General features: G+C 50.4%; 1 protein-coding gene across 1 annotated transcript in view; it reads left to right on the forward strand.

The window, feature by feature from the left end:
- The window catches only part of LOC311229880 (delayed-rectifier potassium channel regulatory subunit KCNS2), a gene marked incomplete at both ends in the record, with an annotated part of 65,868 nt that extends 60,980 nt beyond the window's left edge, over positions 1–4,888 (forward strand). Inside the window, 2 exons of the mRNA XM_084315949.1 lie at positions 3,294–3,386; positions 4,322–4,888. Of these exons, the coding sequence (XP_084172075.1) occupies positions 3,294–3,386; positions 4,322–4,888 (660 nt within the window). The remainder of the gene's footprint in view (positions 1–3,293; positions 3,387–4,321) is intronic.
- Positions 4,889–17,215: the final 12,327 nt, after the last annotated feature.

A 17,215-nucleotide genomic window follows, 5' to 3' on the forward strand; every position in this document is an offset into this window, starting at 1 on the left:
TGCTCATCCCTGTTGATGTTGAGCACCACACGCATCATTCTGGTGTAGCACCCATCCAGGGACTTCTGCAGGGTGGGCTTCAAGGTCCAGCATTCACTGCCATACAAAAGGACAGACTCAACTGTTGCATGAAAGAAGTTGAGCTTGATTTGACGGGGGAGGTTGGATTTCCACACACTGGTCATGCCGTTCAGAGCAGAGTTATAGTCCCTGACGCATAATGATAGATTATCGATTGGCGTTTCTTTCCTATACACGCTATATTAAAAAATTCGAATGTATATGATCGGTATACATTATGCTTCATCATGCGTGAAGGAAAGGGGGGGGGGGTCGTTTATAATTCCTTGATCGTCAGTAACGGCTTTATTTAGTATGGGTTGATATATTGATCAGACTGATTGCAAACAAAGAAATGGACAATCGGGCTGAAAATAACATTAGTGTCCTCTTACCGTTCGCCGATGAGACTGGAGGAAAAATATCCCAATTATTTGACGTTGATCTCCTAGATCCATTTCCGGTTTGTATGGCGCAATAAACGCCGAAATCATATCGATTATTGCGTTTCAAAAGCGATCCAAATGCACTCGAGTGTTTGTCTGGACCCACGTAACAAGATAGGACTGCCGGAGGGATTTCCTCGATGCACCGATCGCCACTTCCGGTTTGGCGTGAGTGTAACTCGCCCGACCATCCACCAGGCGGCGGTATTGAGGCGTTGCAATCTCAGACAGTGTGCCGCTGCAGTCCGGAGGGAGGCTGGATGAATCATGAATGCCATGGCGAAAAAATGAAATATTGATCCCAAAAACGATTTACGCCGTTCTTGGCGTTCAACGCATGGCGGGCAATAACGACTTACGCCGTTTATGGCGCACAATGTGTTAACAAACCTCAAAAAGCCAATTAAAACAAGTGAGTCTCCAGCTGTGCTTTGAAAATCTCTAGGGTCTGGGCAGACCTAATTTGCAGTGGAAGACTGTTCCACAACTTAGGGGCAGCCACCGCAAAAGCTTGGTCGCCTTTTGTTTTCAACCTAGACCTCGGGACATCTAAAAGTTATTTATTGGATGACCTTAGTGCTCTAGCTGGGGTGCAAGCATGGAGAAGTTCAGCTAGGTACTGGGGGGCCAGACCATTCAATGCCTTGAACACAAACATCCCAATTTTAAAATCAATCCTGAAGCGAACAGGGAGCCAGTGCAGGGAAGTCAGCACTGGTTTGATGTGTTCACACTTCTTTGTGCCGGTCAAGAGGCGTGCAGCAGCATTCTTCACTATAGCTGCAGGCGTCGCAGGGAGAGCTGGTCTAGACCCACATACAGGGCATTACAGTAATCCAGCCTAGACGATATGAAGGCATGGATAACCCTCTCCAGGTCATTGGGAGAGAGGTAGGGCTTTACCTTTGGTCAGGAGCCTCAACTGAAAAAAGGAGCCTTTAACTACAGAACCAATTTGTCTGTAAAATTTTAAATCACTATCAAAAGTGATACCAAGGCTTTTGATAAAAGAGCGTTTTTTTTTTGGCATTGAGGCGCCCTAAAACACCAGCATAGTTATTTAAACAGTCTAGATGCCCAAACACAATAACCGCTGTCTTACCATCATTAAGATTGAGGAAATGTAGGGCGGCTAGGTGGCGCAGTGGGCAAGGCGCTTGCCACCAACGCAGGAGATGCTGGGTTCGAGCCCAGCTCTCGGCGTTGCTACCAGCTTGGCTAGTCGTTCATACTAATACAATTGGCAGTATTAGGGGGTGGGAAGCTGGTGGGTGGGGATCGGACGTTGTGGACAGCGACTCCTACAGGTCGGTTGGTGCGCCTGCGCAGCAGAATCAGGAAGCGGCGAGGGCGGCGTGTCCCTCCCACGCAGACCCTCGCGGCTGAGAGATTGCGCTGTGCAGGTGAAAAGATGCGACGGCTGCCTCCTCGAGTACCGGAGGGGACACGTGATGCAAGGCTTCGTCCACATTGCAGCCGGCTTGTGGGAGGCATGGCCTAACAACGTTCGAGACAGGGGAGGGTAGAATTGGACAATACGAAATTGGGGACGGGAGAAAAATTGAAAAATGGGGAGAAAAAGTAGATATAAAAAAAAAAATTTAGGAAATGTAGGTCCATCCAAGTCCTAATGTCGTTAAGAGCAGCTAGCAGAGGCTCAAGACAATCCTTGCACTTTACTTTTATAGGAAGGTAGATTTGGACATCATCCGCATAACAATGAAAAGAAACATTATGCTTTTTGAGGAGAATGGAGATGGACAGAGAAACTCATATCAGTCAAGTACGACTGAAGTAGCATAAGGGCGGCACCTCTGATGCCAACACACTGTTCTAGGCGGGATAAAAGGGTCTTATGATCCACAATATCAAAGTCAAGTCTAATGTTACCAAGATAGCCGCACACCACAGTTAAAACAAGATCATTGAACATTCTTAAAAGAGCACTTTCAGTGCTATGACGAAGTCTAAAACCAGACTGAAACTTCTCATAGACGTAATTTTTCTCTAGAAAAGATTGCAGGTGGATAGAGACTACCTTCTCCAACACTTTGGACAGAAATGGCCGTTTAGAGATGGGCCTGAAGTTTGAGAGAACAGAGGGGTCCACATTATTATTTAGACACTTTATATGTATCTATTATTAAAGAGATTTGCACCACATTCATACCTCATTTGCACCCTACCCCAAGTTTTGTACCTTTGCATTCTACCTCACTGTTACTCATTTTACTCTGTATTGTATATTATATATATGTATATTGACTTTACCTATCTTTTACTTCTTAATTTTTTTTTACTTACTTTCTTTTTACTGTATGTCAGTGGCTCATACAGAAACAAGCATTTCATTATAAATAGGGATGCTCGATATTGGCTTTTTTACCGATACCGATATACCGATATTGTCCAACTCTTAATTTCCGATACCGATATCAACCGATATCAACCGATATCAACCGATACCGATATATGCAGGGTTTCCCCCCCCCCACCAAAAACGGAATAATTTCATTTAATTAACATTACATATCTCTTGTTGTGGAATTAACACAACATTATGCATACTTTTGACAATAAATAAAATCTGAATTTGTTCTTACTTGCTTGCCTGGGTTAATAAAGGTTATAGAAATGTAAAAAAAAAAAAAAAAAATCTTTTTATTTGAATTTTTTTTTTGAAAACCGATACCGATATTTTCCGATATCACATTTTAATGCCGATAAAGTATTCTGTATTTTGTTCTGACAAATAAACAAACTTGAAAACTTGAATGTCCCCTGCAGCACAGTTACCGGGAGGTGGGCTGCCTGCTCCTGTACCTCGGGGTCGGCGTGTCCGTCTTCTCCGGGATCGCGTACACAGCGGAGTACGAGGAGGTACGGGGTTTGTTTTCACTGTGACTGTATCCCGTAGTTACGCACGTCGTGAGCTCGGAATCATCACGACCAGGTTCTGTTTTTACGCTCAGAGTGGTGTTGAGGTGGAACTAAAGTATAACGTCTGGTTGGACTGTTTCAAGTTCCCCCCTTTTTCTTATCTCAAGTTTTCAACTTCCATTGTATTGTCATCACGCTGAAAGATACGACATACACACACAAATGCAATGAAGTGTTTTTATCCTCTCTCTCTTTGTCTGTCTGTCTGTCTGTCTGTCTGTCTGTCTGTCTGTCTGTCTGTCTGTCTGTCTGTCTGTCTGTCTGTCTGTCTGTCTGTCTGTCTGTCTGTCTGTCTGTCTGTCTGTCTGTCTGTCTGTCTGTCTGTCTGTCTGTCTGTCTGTCTGTCTGTCTGTCTGTCTGTCTGTCTGTCTGTCTGTCTGTCTGTCTGTCTGTCTGTCTGTCTGTCTGTCTGTCTGTCTGTCTGTCTGTCTGTCTGTCTGTGTCTGTCTGTCTGTCTGTCTGTCTGTCTGTCTGTCTGTCTGTCTGTCTGTCTGTCTGTCTGTCTGTCTGTCTGTCTGTCTGTCTGTCTGTCTGTCTGTCTGTATCACTGTCTGTCTGTGTGTGTGTCCATCTCTGTCTCTGTGTTTCTCTCTCTCTCCCTCTCTGTCTCCCTCTCTCTGTATCTCTCTCTCCCTTTCTCTGTCTCCCTCTCTCTGTATCTCTCTCTCCCTTTCTCTGTATCCCTTTCTCTCTCCCCATCGCTCTCTCTCTCTCTCTCCCTCTCTCTTTCTCCCTCTCTCTGTATCTCTCTCTCCCTTTCTCTGTATCCCTTTCTCTCTCCCCATCTCTCTCCCCCTCCCCCTCCCCCCCTCCCCCTCCCCCCCTCCCCCTCCCCCCCTCCCCCCCCCCCCCCCTCCCTCCCTCCCCTCCACCAGGACGTGGGCCTGGACACCATCCCGGCGTGCTGGTGGTGGGGCACGGTGAGCATGACGACGGTGGGCTACGGCGACGTGGTGCCGGTGACGGTGGCGGGCAAGCTGGCGGCCAGCGGCTGCATCCTGGGCGGCACCCTGGTGGTGGCGCTGCCCATCACCATCATCTTCAACAAGTTCTCCCACTTCTACCGCAAGCAGAAGGCGCTGGAGGCCTCCGTGAGGGGGGGCAACAACAACAGCGGCAGCAGGCAGCTGACCCTGCGCTGCGGCCGGCGGGCGGAGGAGGAGGGGGAGGGGGAGGAGGAGGAGGAGGAGGAGGAGGGGGAGGAGGAGGAGGGGGCCTCGGACGGCGACAGCTGCTGTCTGGACGACGATGACGGAGGCGGCGGCGATGACGGAGAGGAAGAGGACAACGTGGATTACGAGGACGAAGGCGGCGTGGTGAATTACAGCTACGTGGAGCATCCGTCGTCTCTCACGTCGTCCGTCTCTCACGTCGTCCGTCCGTCTCTCGCCTCCGTCCTGAGGAAGACGGAACGCCGTCAGCTGTGTGACACTGGCTTTTGAAGATCGTTCAAAAGGTCGTTGACCCTTTCACTGCGACGATACGGGAAAAAGGTTAACCCTTTCGCTGCCACACGACAGAAGGTTAACCCTTTACTGTCACGCTACGGACGGTTGTAGTGTGTGGTAGTGAAAGGGTTAAAACGGTTGGCTGAACTCAACCGTGTGCGGAACTCAACTGAACGGAGATGAAATTAACTGAACTGTTCTCAAAAAAACTAAATAGGAGGAAACGGAACTGAACTGAGATCATTTGTCAAATTTTGACTAGACACACTGAACTGAGCACGAACGAGTTCAACTCCATCGAGAGAAACTGTGAAAAAGGGACTTTTCTGGCAGCAAAATGATGTTTCGTGGCGTCTGCTTTCAAACACGTTACAGTGAAACTATGAACCGGATGGTTGAACCCTGTGCTGCTGGGAAGTCCTGGAAATATTGTAGCCAAATACATTTTGAATACTTGAAAAAAGACGAGGTTGTGTTTGAATGATCCTCTTTTTGCAAGCGATGGGTCCACTTCTTCGGAGCCTATAATTAAGTGTCTGGTACGTCAAAACCCATCGCACCTCAAGTGTAAATATGTCAATATTTTAAACCAAATAAAAATGAATATGACTTCGCCTGGAGTTGGGGAAAACAGAGTGCGTTAACGGAGTGCGTTAACGGAGTGCGTTAACGGAGCCTGTTAACATGCACACTAATTAACCACACCCATTAACGATTATATTCATGTAAATATCATATCCCATTTACAACACTACGGATGAAGCTCGTATCCTAATCATGAGAAACCTGACCACCAAACCTGTGATTAACCGACGCTGTCCCCGGAGGGTGAAGCATGTATACACCTTATCCTGTTCACAGTCGCTTGTCATATCGCTCACATGCTCAGTTTAAATATAATAATCTGAATATTTAGTCTCCTTTATATACATGTTTATTCATATAAACGGAATTCTCCACTTGCACAATGTGGGGGCGTCGTATCCGGTTACGTCTCTAGCCCCCGCACACGTCTTCCGGTCCCGTCACGACACATTGGGTTTAGCAACTTTTCTCCCGTCAATTAAACAACTTTATCGTCACATTTTCAACTTTCCAGAATATCAAACGTGGGTCTAACAACAGATGCCACGTCGATACTAATTGAGTTATATGTCTGATTACATGCCCCATATCTAACAGATCAATGTATTGGATTTAGGCGGAGCTAAATGCTAATGTGGCTAACTCTAACAGTAAACTTTTTTTTACATTAAATACAGCCCAAAAACCTTTAAAAAAAGTGACAATAAAGTTGTTTAATCTACGGGAGAAAAGTTGCTAAACTCAATGTATTGTGATGGGACCGGAAGAAGTCTGCAGAGCTAGAGACGTGACCGGATATGAGGCCCCCACATTGTGCAAGTGGAGAATACCCTGATGAAGAGTATTATACCAAACTATTATATAAGCTACCTGGAATGCTGTATGTATCCATGTGTAGGCTACACACTCTCAATAGGCCCCTGTTCACAGCAGACATTTTGTTATAGACCGGTAAACACGGCGACCACTATGGTCACAGACGTTAATATTGTATCCGCTTCAAGATTCAAGATTCTTTATTTTTCACCATTATTTTATATTTATAAAAGCCAAGCGACACACAGTGGCTGAGGAGGTCACTCCTCCCGGCAGCGTGGTCCTGATCCAGTCAGGTGATCCGGTCAGGTGATCCATGATCCGGTCAGGTGATCCGTGATCCGGTCAGGTGATCCGGTCAGGTGATCCGGTCAGGTGATACAGGGGTCTGCATGGCACATGGTGCCGCACTGGCGCAGACCCATCATTAATGACATCAATCATAGCTGTGGTTAACCGCTGTTTAAATGTCTGCTGAAGAGGACGTCGTGTGTGGAAAGGACTTCCTGGTCCACTTGAAGCCTCTACGCTGCAGTGAAAGAAGCCATATCGAAAGAGAACCTTCATATTATGCATTACAGTATTATATTTACAGTATTATATTTACAGTATTATATTTTCTTATGTTCCATCACTGTGCACTGCATAATGGAAAGCTACCAATTAATGAAGCCAATTCCAAACCCATGCAATTTTCTTTTTTATATCTGGGTCAAAACAGGGAATCTTGTAAGATACTGTGAGCATTGTAAAATAAGCAAATCAGTTCTCATTGTGTATAAGAATCTTAGTCTATGCATCTGTAATCCAGGAGCGACTCGCACCCTTCCAGAGGAAAGGCGACAGGACTGTATCGTTTTTTTCCCCTCAGCACGTGTCCATGCTCTGGCACCTCAGTACCTCACTGACCTCCCCTCCACCCTCAGTACCTCACTGACCTCCTCCACCCCTCAGTAACTCACTGACCTCCTCCACCCCTCAGTACCTCACTGACCTCCTCCTCCACCCTCAGTACCTCACTGACCTCCTCCACCCCTCAGTACCTCACTGACCTCCTCCACCCTCAGTACCTCACTGACCTCCTCCACCCTCAGTACCTCACTGACCTCCTCCACCCCTCAGTACCTCACTGACCTCCCCTCCACCCTCAGTACCTCACTGACCTCCTCCACCCTCAGTACCTCACTGACCTCCCCTCCACCCCTCAGTACCTCACTGACCTCCCCTCCACCCTCAGTACCTCACTGACCTCCTCCACCCTCAGTACCTCACTGACCTCCTCCTCCCTCAGTACCTCACTGACCTCCTCCACCCCTCAGTACCTCACTGACCTCCTCCTCCACCCTCAGTACCTCACTGACCTCCTCCACCCCTCAGTACCTCACTGACCTCCTCCACCCTCAGTACCTCACTGACCTCCTCCACCCTCAGTACCTCACTGACCTCCTCCACCCTCAGTACCTCACTGACCTCCTCCACCCCTCAGTACCTCACTGACCTCCCCTCCACCCTCAGTACCTCACTGACCTCCCCTCCACCCTCAGTACCTCACTGACCTCCTCCACCCCTCAGTACCTCACTGACCTCCTCCACCCCCAGTACCTCACTGACCTCCCCCCCACCCTCAGTACCTCACTGACCTCCTCCACCCCTCAGTACCTCACTGACCTCCCCTCCACCCCTCAGTACCTCACTGACCTCCCCTCCACCCTCAGTACCTCACTGACCTCCCCTCCACCCCTCAGTACCTCACTGACCTCCCCTCCACCCTCAGTACCTCACTGACCTCCTCCACCCCTCAGTACCTCACTGACCTCCTCCCTCAGTACCTCACTGACCTCCCCTCCACCCTCAGTACCTCACTGACCTCCCCTCCACCCTCAGTACCTCACTGACCTCCTCCACCCTCAGTACCTCACTGACCTCCTCCACCCTCAGTACCTCACTGACCTCCTCCACCCCTCAGTACCTCACTGATCTCCTCCACCCTCAGTACCTCACTGACCTCCTCCACCCCTCAGTACCTCACTGACCTCCTCCACCCCTCAGTACCTCACTGACCTCCTCCTCCACCCTCAGTACCTCACTGACCTCCTCCTCCACCCTCAGTACCTCACTGACCTCCTCCACCCCTCAGTACCTCACTGACCTCCTCCACCCCTCAGTACCTCACTGACCTCCTCCACCCCTCAGTACCTCACTGACCTCCTCCTCCACCCTCAGTACCTCACTGACCTCCTCCTCCACCCTCAGTACCTCACTGACCTCCTCCACCCTCAGTACCTCACTGACCTCCTCCACCCTCAGTACCTCACTGACCTCCTCCACCCTCAGTACCTCACTGACCTCCTCCTCCACCCTCAGTACCTCACTGACCTCCCCTCCACCCTCAGTACCTCACTGACCTCCCCTCCACCCCTCAGTACCTCACTGACCTCCTCCACCCCCAGTACCTCACTGACCTCCTCCACCCTCAGTACCTCACTGACCTCCTCCACCCCTCAGTACCTCACTGACCTCCTCCACCCCTCAGTACCTCACTGACCTCCTCCACCCTCAGTACCTCACTGACCTCCTCCACCCCTCAGTACCTCACTGACCTCCCCTCCACCCTCAGTACCTCACTGACCTCCCCTCCACCCTCAGTACCTCACTGACCTCCTCCACCCTCAGTACCTCACTGACCTCCTCCACCCCTCAGTACCTCACTGACCTCCTCCACCCCTCAGTACCTCACTGACCTCCTCCACCCCTCAGTACCTCACTGACCTCCCCTCCACCCTCAGTACCTCACTGACCTCCTCCACCCCCACCCTCAGTCACAGTCCCTGCGATCCTCACACACTGGTCAGCTCTCCATTCCCCGAACCAGACTGCGGACCTTTGGGTACAGAGCTTTCAGCGTGGCGGCTCCCACCCTCTGGAACTCCCTCCCCGACGGAACTCCACAACCCCCCAATTCTGGACTCCTTCAAAGAACTCCTCAAAACTTGCCTCTTCAACATGGCCTTTGACGCCTAACTTCCTATATTTAATGCTGTGTGTCTGTCTACCATGTTTGGCTCTTGTTATTGCCCTATGTAAAGCGACCTTGGGTTTCACGAAAGGCGCTATATAAAACTAAGTTATTATTATTATTACTGTCTTTAAGACGTCTCACTACCTTCTGACTATCGCCACGGTCCGTTCTCCTGGTCTGCATGTAATCAAAACAGTATGTGTTATAAATACTTCAACTCAAATATTGTCATCGAGCCGGCAAGATTGTACACACAGTATCTCAATGCTCATTTTCGTTTATATAAAAGGAATTACAAAAGTAGGATTTATACGTATTGCTGGATGTGAAATAATTGGAGGTAAAAAAAAATGTAAGATTGCACTTTGGAGATTTGGAACGATACTAAAATAAAACAAATTAAAACACAAGGATATACTAATGAATGAGTACATTTGAACTGAATGCTTGTTAGAAGGGACACAAAATGGTTTACAGTACATTGCAGGGGGCACAAAACGGTTTACAGTACATTACAGGGAGACACAAAATGGTTTACATCTCTATCTCTTCATCTTATCTCTTGTGTTTTTTTGTTTACATCCACCGTCCCACCATCCTCTCTCCTCTGCTCTTCTCTCTAACCCCTCTCTCTTCTCTCTAACCCCTCTCTCCTCTGCTCTTCTCTCTAACCCCTCTCTCTCTAACCCCTCTTCTCTTCTCTCTAACCCCTCTCTCCTCTGCTACTCTCTTTAACCCCTCTCCCCTCTGCTACTCTCTCTAACCCCTCTCTCCCCGTTCTATTAAATGTTAAAGACTGGTCAAATATTCATGTTCCTCAGACACAGAAGGTGTGAGTCAGGCACTCATGAACGAGTGAACAGTACACACAGGATGTGCAGACACACCCACGCACTTTGTCGACGTCTGTGCCATCACTGGAGAAGCTAGCAGGCTGGAGTACACACCGTGTTATGTAAGGCTGCATTCAAACAAGGAACAAACTGTCCAATAGTCTGAATCCTTTGTGACAAAAATGTGACTCGTCTTTTTTATGGATGTTTTAAAAATGGGGAAACAAATCAATAATCCTCCCGGCTGTACGGTCTCACTTGTGAGCTGTGAGACTAGAATTGTGAGAACGGAGCGTTCTAAATAGAGTATTTACTGTAATATTGATATTGAGAATGAGTTTCATTTGATGTTTTCTTGTCCATTATATTATGAGTTGCGTCAAAAGTTATTTGACAGGTGTAAAAACCTTGAGTTAATGTGGTTGTGTGATGCAGAAAGACTCAAATGGATTTGTCTATCACAGGGTATTTGCACTTGCGGAATATTTAGAGAAAGCTTGGGATAAACGTACGAAAAGAACATACCGTATATATGTGATGTATTTACTTTGGCCTCTGATGATGTGCATGGTGTAGCTTACAAACCTTGGGAAGTGAATGTTATATTAAATTATTGTTTTTTGGTGTCTTATAAATAATCGGACATGACACGAAAATAAAATGTAATTTATTCAGTTTTGAGAACATTTTCAAAAAAACATATTGTGGGGTGGGTGGTGTGATTTAAGCAGCCGCCTTGGCTGTCTTGTGGTCCAGCTAACTGGGCCCAGGAGCAGGGGTGGCTGGGCTCATCAGAACAAGCGATGAGCGCAGGTTGAATCAAGTCCTGACAGCAGGTTCCATCTGCTCTGGCTTTAACATCTTGCCACCTCTCTTCAATAAACTGCTCTGCTGTTACCAACTGCCACACACACACACACACACGCTCATACACACACACTCATACACACACATGCTCATACACACACTCATACACACACAAACGTACACACACACAAACATACACACACTCATACATACACACACACACGCTCATCTGATTGGTTGTTAAAATTCAAACCTGACATTTTTTGGAACGTCTGATTACAGCCTGAGACAGACACAGAGGCCAGACTTTGATCTCAGAGGGTTTGTTTATTGGTAGCTGTAAAGAGGAGGGCACCATTATGTTACCAAAATGGTTCTAAAGGAAAATCAAGTTCTTTATTTGTCAAATACAGAACAAAACAGGGGGCATTGCAGGGTTGCATGAAATGCTTGTGTTTCGAGCTCAGACTCGACAGTGCACAATTAAGGAACATCGATGAATACAAGAATAGTCACAGGGTAGTGGTAGTAACATCAAATTAAATATAAAAGAGGTAAGATCAAATGGTCAATTATTTACAGAAAGTGTCTTGCATGTAGTGTATGTGCATGGCAAGGTGCAGTGCAGGGTGTGTGTGTGTGTGTGTGTGTGTGTGTGCGTGCGTGCGTGCGTGCGTGCGTGCGTGCGTGCGTGCGTGCGTGCGTGTGTGCGTGCGTGCGTGCGTGCGTACGTGCGAGCGTGCGTGCGAGCGTGCGTGCGTGCGTGCGTGCGTGCGTGCGTGTGTGTGTGTGTGTGTGCTGCTCAATGTGATGAATACAAGCCAGATGGTTTTTCAGGAGCTCAGCTTATGTTTCACCTAATGGACCTCCATGTCGGAGCAGAGCCCCCCCCTCCCTCTCTCTCAGCCCCCTCTGGACGCATTAGAGGACAGTTAGAGAGCCCTCCACACCCACTGGATCAATCCTTCATCTGCACTGAAGCCACACTCCAGGACTGCAGTACAGTGGACCACTACTGTTAAGATCAGATAAGAGATACGATCAGATATTCCTTTATTGATCCCATTGGGGAAAGTCAGGCATCATAGCAGCACGGGGGGGGGGGGGGGGGGGGTACAGGTACATGGCAATAGTAGAAGACATAATACAGGTCATACAATTATACAGTAGGAAAGTAAAAAAAAAATAGGCAGTGTAAACCATATAACAATAAATTAACTCAGAGTATACGCATCTGAGAAAGTAGGAAGTGTAAATCAAGGTGCAGAGGAGGGTCTGTACGCCCTATCACCAATACAATTAAATATGGTCACGATAGACACTAGAATGTAAATATATACTATGAGTACTAAGTACGTATACAGTATACACAGGTGCAGTATGCATAAGGTATGTATGGCGTGGTATATACGTTGTAGTCCTGTTACATAGGATGAAAATACCCTCTCCGTACGTTTGACTATGGGTCGTATTTCTCTGTATATCTTTCATTTCTTTCTTTATGTCAAGGAAACTTTAATAGGGCTGTCCCCGACTAAGGATTTGGATGGTCGACTATGATTGGCCAAAATTTGCCGTTAGTCGACTATTGGTCGACAAAAAATAAATATATATAATATTTAATTTTTTTAACATTTTGTATCATTCCATTTGGGCTGTGGGGGTGCTTAATGTCTGAAGGAGTCGACTGAAGGCTTCTTGTCCTCTGCAAAAGCATGCAATTGGTCCCCTGATGGATACATCTTGATATTTGTCTAGTCTAGTGTGTTCATTAGATGGGTGAAATCCTCTTTCAGTGCCTCTGTGCCGGTTTTCGTAGGCAGTTAGCCTCTGTTATGCTCAGCTCCCCTCCATCTCCTCTCAGCTCCTCTCTGCTCCTGTCAGCTCCTGTCAGCTCCTCTCAGCTCCCCTCCATCTCCTCTCAGCTCCTCTCTGCTCCTGTCAGCTCCTCTCTGCTCCTCTCAGCTCCTCTCCATCTCCTCTCAGCTCCTCTCCATCTCCTCTCAGCTCCTCTCTGCTCCTGTCAGCTCCTCTCTGCTCCTCTCAGCTCCTCTCCATCTCCTCTCAGCTCCTCTCCATCTCCTGTCAGCTCCTCTCCATCTCCTCTCTGCTCCTCTCAGCTCCTCTCTGCTCCTCTCCTCTCCTTTCCTCTCAGCTCCTCTCAGCTCCTCTCCATCTCCTCTCAGCTCCTCTCCATCTCCTCTCAGCTCCTCTCTGCTCCTGTCAGCTCCTCTCTGCTCCTCTCAGCTCCTCTCAGCTCCTCTCCATCTCCTCTCAGCTCCTCTCCATCTCCTCTCTGCTCCTCTCAGCTCCTCTCTGCTCCTCTCCTCTCCTTTCCTCTCAGCTCCTCTCAGCTCCTCTCTGCTCCTCTCAGCTCCTCTCAGCTCCTCTCTCTCCTCTCAGCTCCTCTCCTCTCAGCTCCTCTCTGCTCCTCTCCTCTCAGCTCCTCTCTCTCCTCTCAGCTCCTCTCAGCTCCTCTCAGCTCCTCTCTCTCCTCTCAGCTCCTCTCCTCTCAGCTCCTCTCTCTCCTCTCAGCTCCTCTCTCTCCTCTCAGCTCCTCTCAGCTCCTCTCAGCTCCTCTCCTCTCAGCTCCTCTCCTCTCAGCTCCTCTCTGCTCCTCTCCTCTCAGCTCCTCTCAGCTCCTCTCAGCTCCTCTCAGCTCCTCTCAACTCCTCTCAGCTCCTCTCAGCTCCTCTCAGCACCTCTCCTCTCCTCTCCTCTCCTCTCCTCCCCTCTCAGCTCCTCTCCTCTCTTCTCAGCTCCTCTCATCTCTGCTCCTCTCCTCTCCTCCCCTCTCAGCTCCTCTCCTCTCTTCTCAGCTCCTCTCATCTCTGCTCCTCTCAGCTCCTCTCCTCTCAGCTCCTCTCCTCTCTGCTCCTCTCAGCTCCTCTCCTCTCCTCTCCTCTCAGCTCCTCTCCTTTCTGCTCCTCTTCTCTCCTCTCCTCTCTGCTCCTCTCAGCTCCTCTCCTCTCAGCTCCTCTCCTCTCAGCTCCTCTCAGCTCCTCTCCTCTCAGCTCCTCTCCTTTCTGCTCCTCTCAGCTCCTCTCCTCTCAGCTCCTCTCCTCTCCTCTCTGCTCCTCTCAGCTCCTCTCCTCTCTGCTCCTCTCAGCTCCTCTCCTCTCAGCTCCTCTCAGCTCCTCTCCTCTCAGCTCCTCTCAGCTCCTCTCCTCTCCTTGCTGCTCCTCTCCTCTCCTCTCAGCTCCTCTCCTTTCTGCTCCTCTCAGCTCCTCTCCTCTCAGCTCCTCTCAGCTCCTCTCCTCTCCTTGCTGCTCCTCTCCTCTCCTCTCAGCTCCTCTCCTTTCTGCTCCTCTCAGCTCCTCTCCTCTCAGCTCCTCTCCTTTCTGCTCCTCTCAGCTCCTCTCCTCTCCTCTCCTTGCTGCTCCTCTCAGCTCCTCTCAGCTCCTCTCCTCTCAGCTCCTCTCCTTTCTGCTCCTCTCAGCTCCTCTCCTCTCCTCTCCTTGCTGCTCCTCTCAGCTCCTCTCAGCTCCTCTCCTCTCAGCTCCTCTCCTTTCTGCTCCTCTCAGCTCCTCTCCTCTCCTCTCCTTTCTGCTCCTCTCAGCTCCTCTCAGCTCCTCTCCTCTCAGCTCCTCTCCTTTCTGCTCCTCTCAGCTCCTCTCCTCTCCTCTCCTTTCTGCTCCTCTCAGCTCCTCTCAGCTCCTCTCCTCTCAGCTCCTCTCCTTTCTGCTCCTCTCAGCTCCTCTCCTCTCCTCTCTGCTCCTCTCAGCTCCTCTCCTCTCCTCTCCTCTCAGCTCCTCTCCTTTCTGCTCCTCTCAGCTCCTCTCCTCTCAGCTCCTCTCCTTTCTGCTCCTCTCAGCTCCTCTCCTCTCTGCTCCTCTCAGCTCCTCTCCTCTCCTCTCAGCTCCTCTCCTTTCTGCTCCTCTCCTCTCCTCTCTGCTCCTCTCAGCTCCTCTCCTCTCAGCTCCTCCCCTCTCAGCTCCTCTCAGCTCCTCTCCTCTCAGCTCCTCTCCTTTCTGCTCCTCTCAGCTCCTCTCCTCCCAGCTCCTCTCCTTTCTGCTCCTCTCAGCTCCTCTCCTCTCCTTTCTGCTCCTCTCAGCTCCTCTCAGCTCCTCTCCTCTCAGCTCCTCTCCTTTCTGCTCCTCTCAGCTCCTCTCCTCTCCTCTCTGCTCCTCTCAGCTCCTCTCCTCTCCTCTCCTCTCAGCTCCTCTCCTTTCTGCTCCTCTCAGCTCCTCTCCTCTCAGCTCCTCTCCTTTCTGCTCCTCTCAGCTCCTCTCCTCTCAGCTCCTCTCAGCTCCTCTCCTCTCAGCTCCTCTCAGCTCCTCTCCTCTCCTCTCCTCTCAGCTCCTCTCCTCTCCTCTCAGCTCCTCTCAGCTCCTCTCCTCTCTGCTCCTCTCAGCTCCTCTCAGCTCCTCTCCTCTCCTCTCCTCTCCTCTCCTCTCCTCTCCTCTCCTCTCCTCTCTGCTCCTCTCAGCTCCTCTCCTCTCCTCTCTGCTCCTCTCCTCTCCTCTCAGCTCCTCTCTGCTCCTCTCAGCTCCTCTCAGCTCCTCTCTCTCCTCTCTGCTCCTCTCACCTCCTCTCCTCTCAGCTCCTCTCTGCTCCTCTCCTCTCAGCTCCTCTCTCTCCTCTCAGCTCCTCTCAGCTCCTCTCAGCTCCTCTCTCTCCTCTCAGCTCCTCTCCTCTCAGCTCCTCTCTCTCCTCTCTGCTCCTCTCCTCTCAGCTCCTCTCAGCTCCTCTCAGCTCCTCTCAGCTCCTCTCAACTCCTCTCAGCTCCTCTCAGCTCCTCTCAGCACCTCTCCTCTCCTCTCAGCTCCTCTCCTCTCCTCTCCTCTCCTCCCCTCTCAGCTCCTCTCCTCTCTTCTCAGCTCCTCTCATCTCTGCTCCTCTCCTCTCCTCCCCTCTCAGCTCCTCTCCTCTCTTCTCAGCTCCTCTCATCTCTGCTCCTCTCAGCTCCTCTCCTCTCAGCTCCTCTCCTCTCTGCTCCTCTCAGCTCCTCTCCTCTCCTCTCCTCTCAGCTCCTCTCCTTTCTGCTCCTCTTCTCTCCTCTCCTCTCTGCTCCTCTCAGCTCCTCTCCTCTCAGCTCCTCTCCTCTCAGCTCCTCTCAGCTCCTCTCCTCTCAGCTCCTCTCCTTTCTGCTCCTCTCAGCTCCTCTCCTCTCCTCTCCTTTCTGCTCCTCTCAGCTCCTCTCAGCTCCTCTCCTCTCAGCTCCTCTCCTTTCTGCTCCTCTCAGCTCCTCTCCTCTCCTCTCCTTTCTGCTCCTCTCAGCTCCTCTCAGCTCCTCTCCTCTCAGCTCCTCTCCTTTCTGCTCCTCTCAGCTCCTCTCCTCTCCTCTCTGCTCCTCTCAGCTCCTCTCCTCTCCTCTCCTCTCAGCTCCTCTCCTTTCTGCTCCTCTCAGCTCCTCTCCTCTCAGCTCCTCTCCTTTCTGCTCCTCTCAGCTCCTCTCCTCTCTGCTCCTCTCAGCTCCTCTCCTCTCCTCTCCTCTCAGCTCCTCTCCTTTCTGCTCCTCTCCTCTCCTCTCTGCTCCTCTCAGCTCCTCTCCTCTCAGCTCCTCTCCTCTCAGCTCCTCTCAGCTCCTCTCCTCTCAGCTCCTCTCCTTTCTGCTCCTCTCAGCTCCTCTCCTCTCAGCTCCTCTCCTTTCTGCTCCTCTCAGCTCCTCTCCTCTCCTTTCTGCTCCTCTCAGCTCCTCTCCTCTCCTCTCCTCTCCTTTCTGCTCCTCTCAGCTCCTCTCCTCTCAGCTCCTCTCCTTTCTGCTCCTCTCAGCTCCTCTCCTCTCCTCTCTGCTCCTCTCAGCTCCTCTCCTCTCCTCTCCTCTCCTCTCCTCTCCTCTCCTCTCCTTTCTGCTCCTCTCAGCTCCTCTCCTCTCAGCTCCTCTCCTTTCTGCTCCTCTCAGCTCCTCTCCTCTCAGCTCCTCTCAGCTCCTCTCCTCTCAGCTCCTCTCAGCTCCTCTCCTCTCCTCTCCTCTCTGCTCCTCTCAGCTCCTCTCCTCTCCTCTCCTCTCCTCTCCTCTCCTCTCCTCTCCTCTCCTCTCCTTTCTGCTCCTCTCAGCTCCTCTCCTCTCAGCTCCTCTCCTTTCTGCTCCTCTCAGCTCCTCTCCTCTCAGCTCCTCTCAGCTCCTCTCCTCTCAGCTCCTCTCAGCTCCTCTCCTCTCCTCTCCTCTCAGCTCCTCTCCTCTCCTCTCAGCTCCTCTCAGCTCCTCTCCTCTCCTCTCCTCTCCTCTCCTCTCCTCTCCTCTCCTCTCCTCTCTGCTCCTCTCAGCTCCTCTCCTCTCCTCTCTGCTCCTCTCCTCTCCTCTCAGCTCCTCTCCTC

Source organism: Notolepis coatsorum (assembly GCF_963971535.1).
Source record: "Notolepis coatsorum genome assembly, chromosome: 6".
NCBI classification, from domain to species: domain Eukaryota; kingdom Metazoa; phylum Chordata; class Actinopteri; order Aulopiformes; family Paralepididae; genus Notolepis; species Notolepis coatsorum.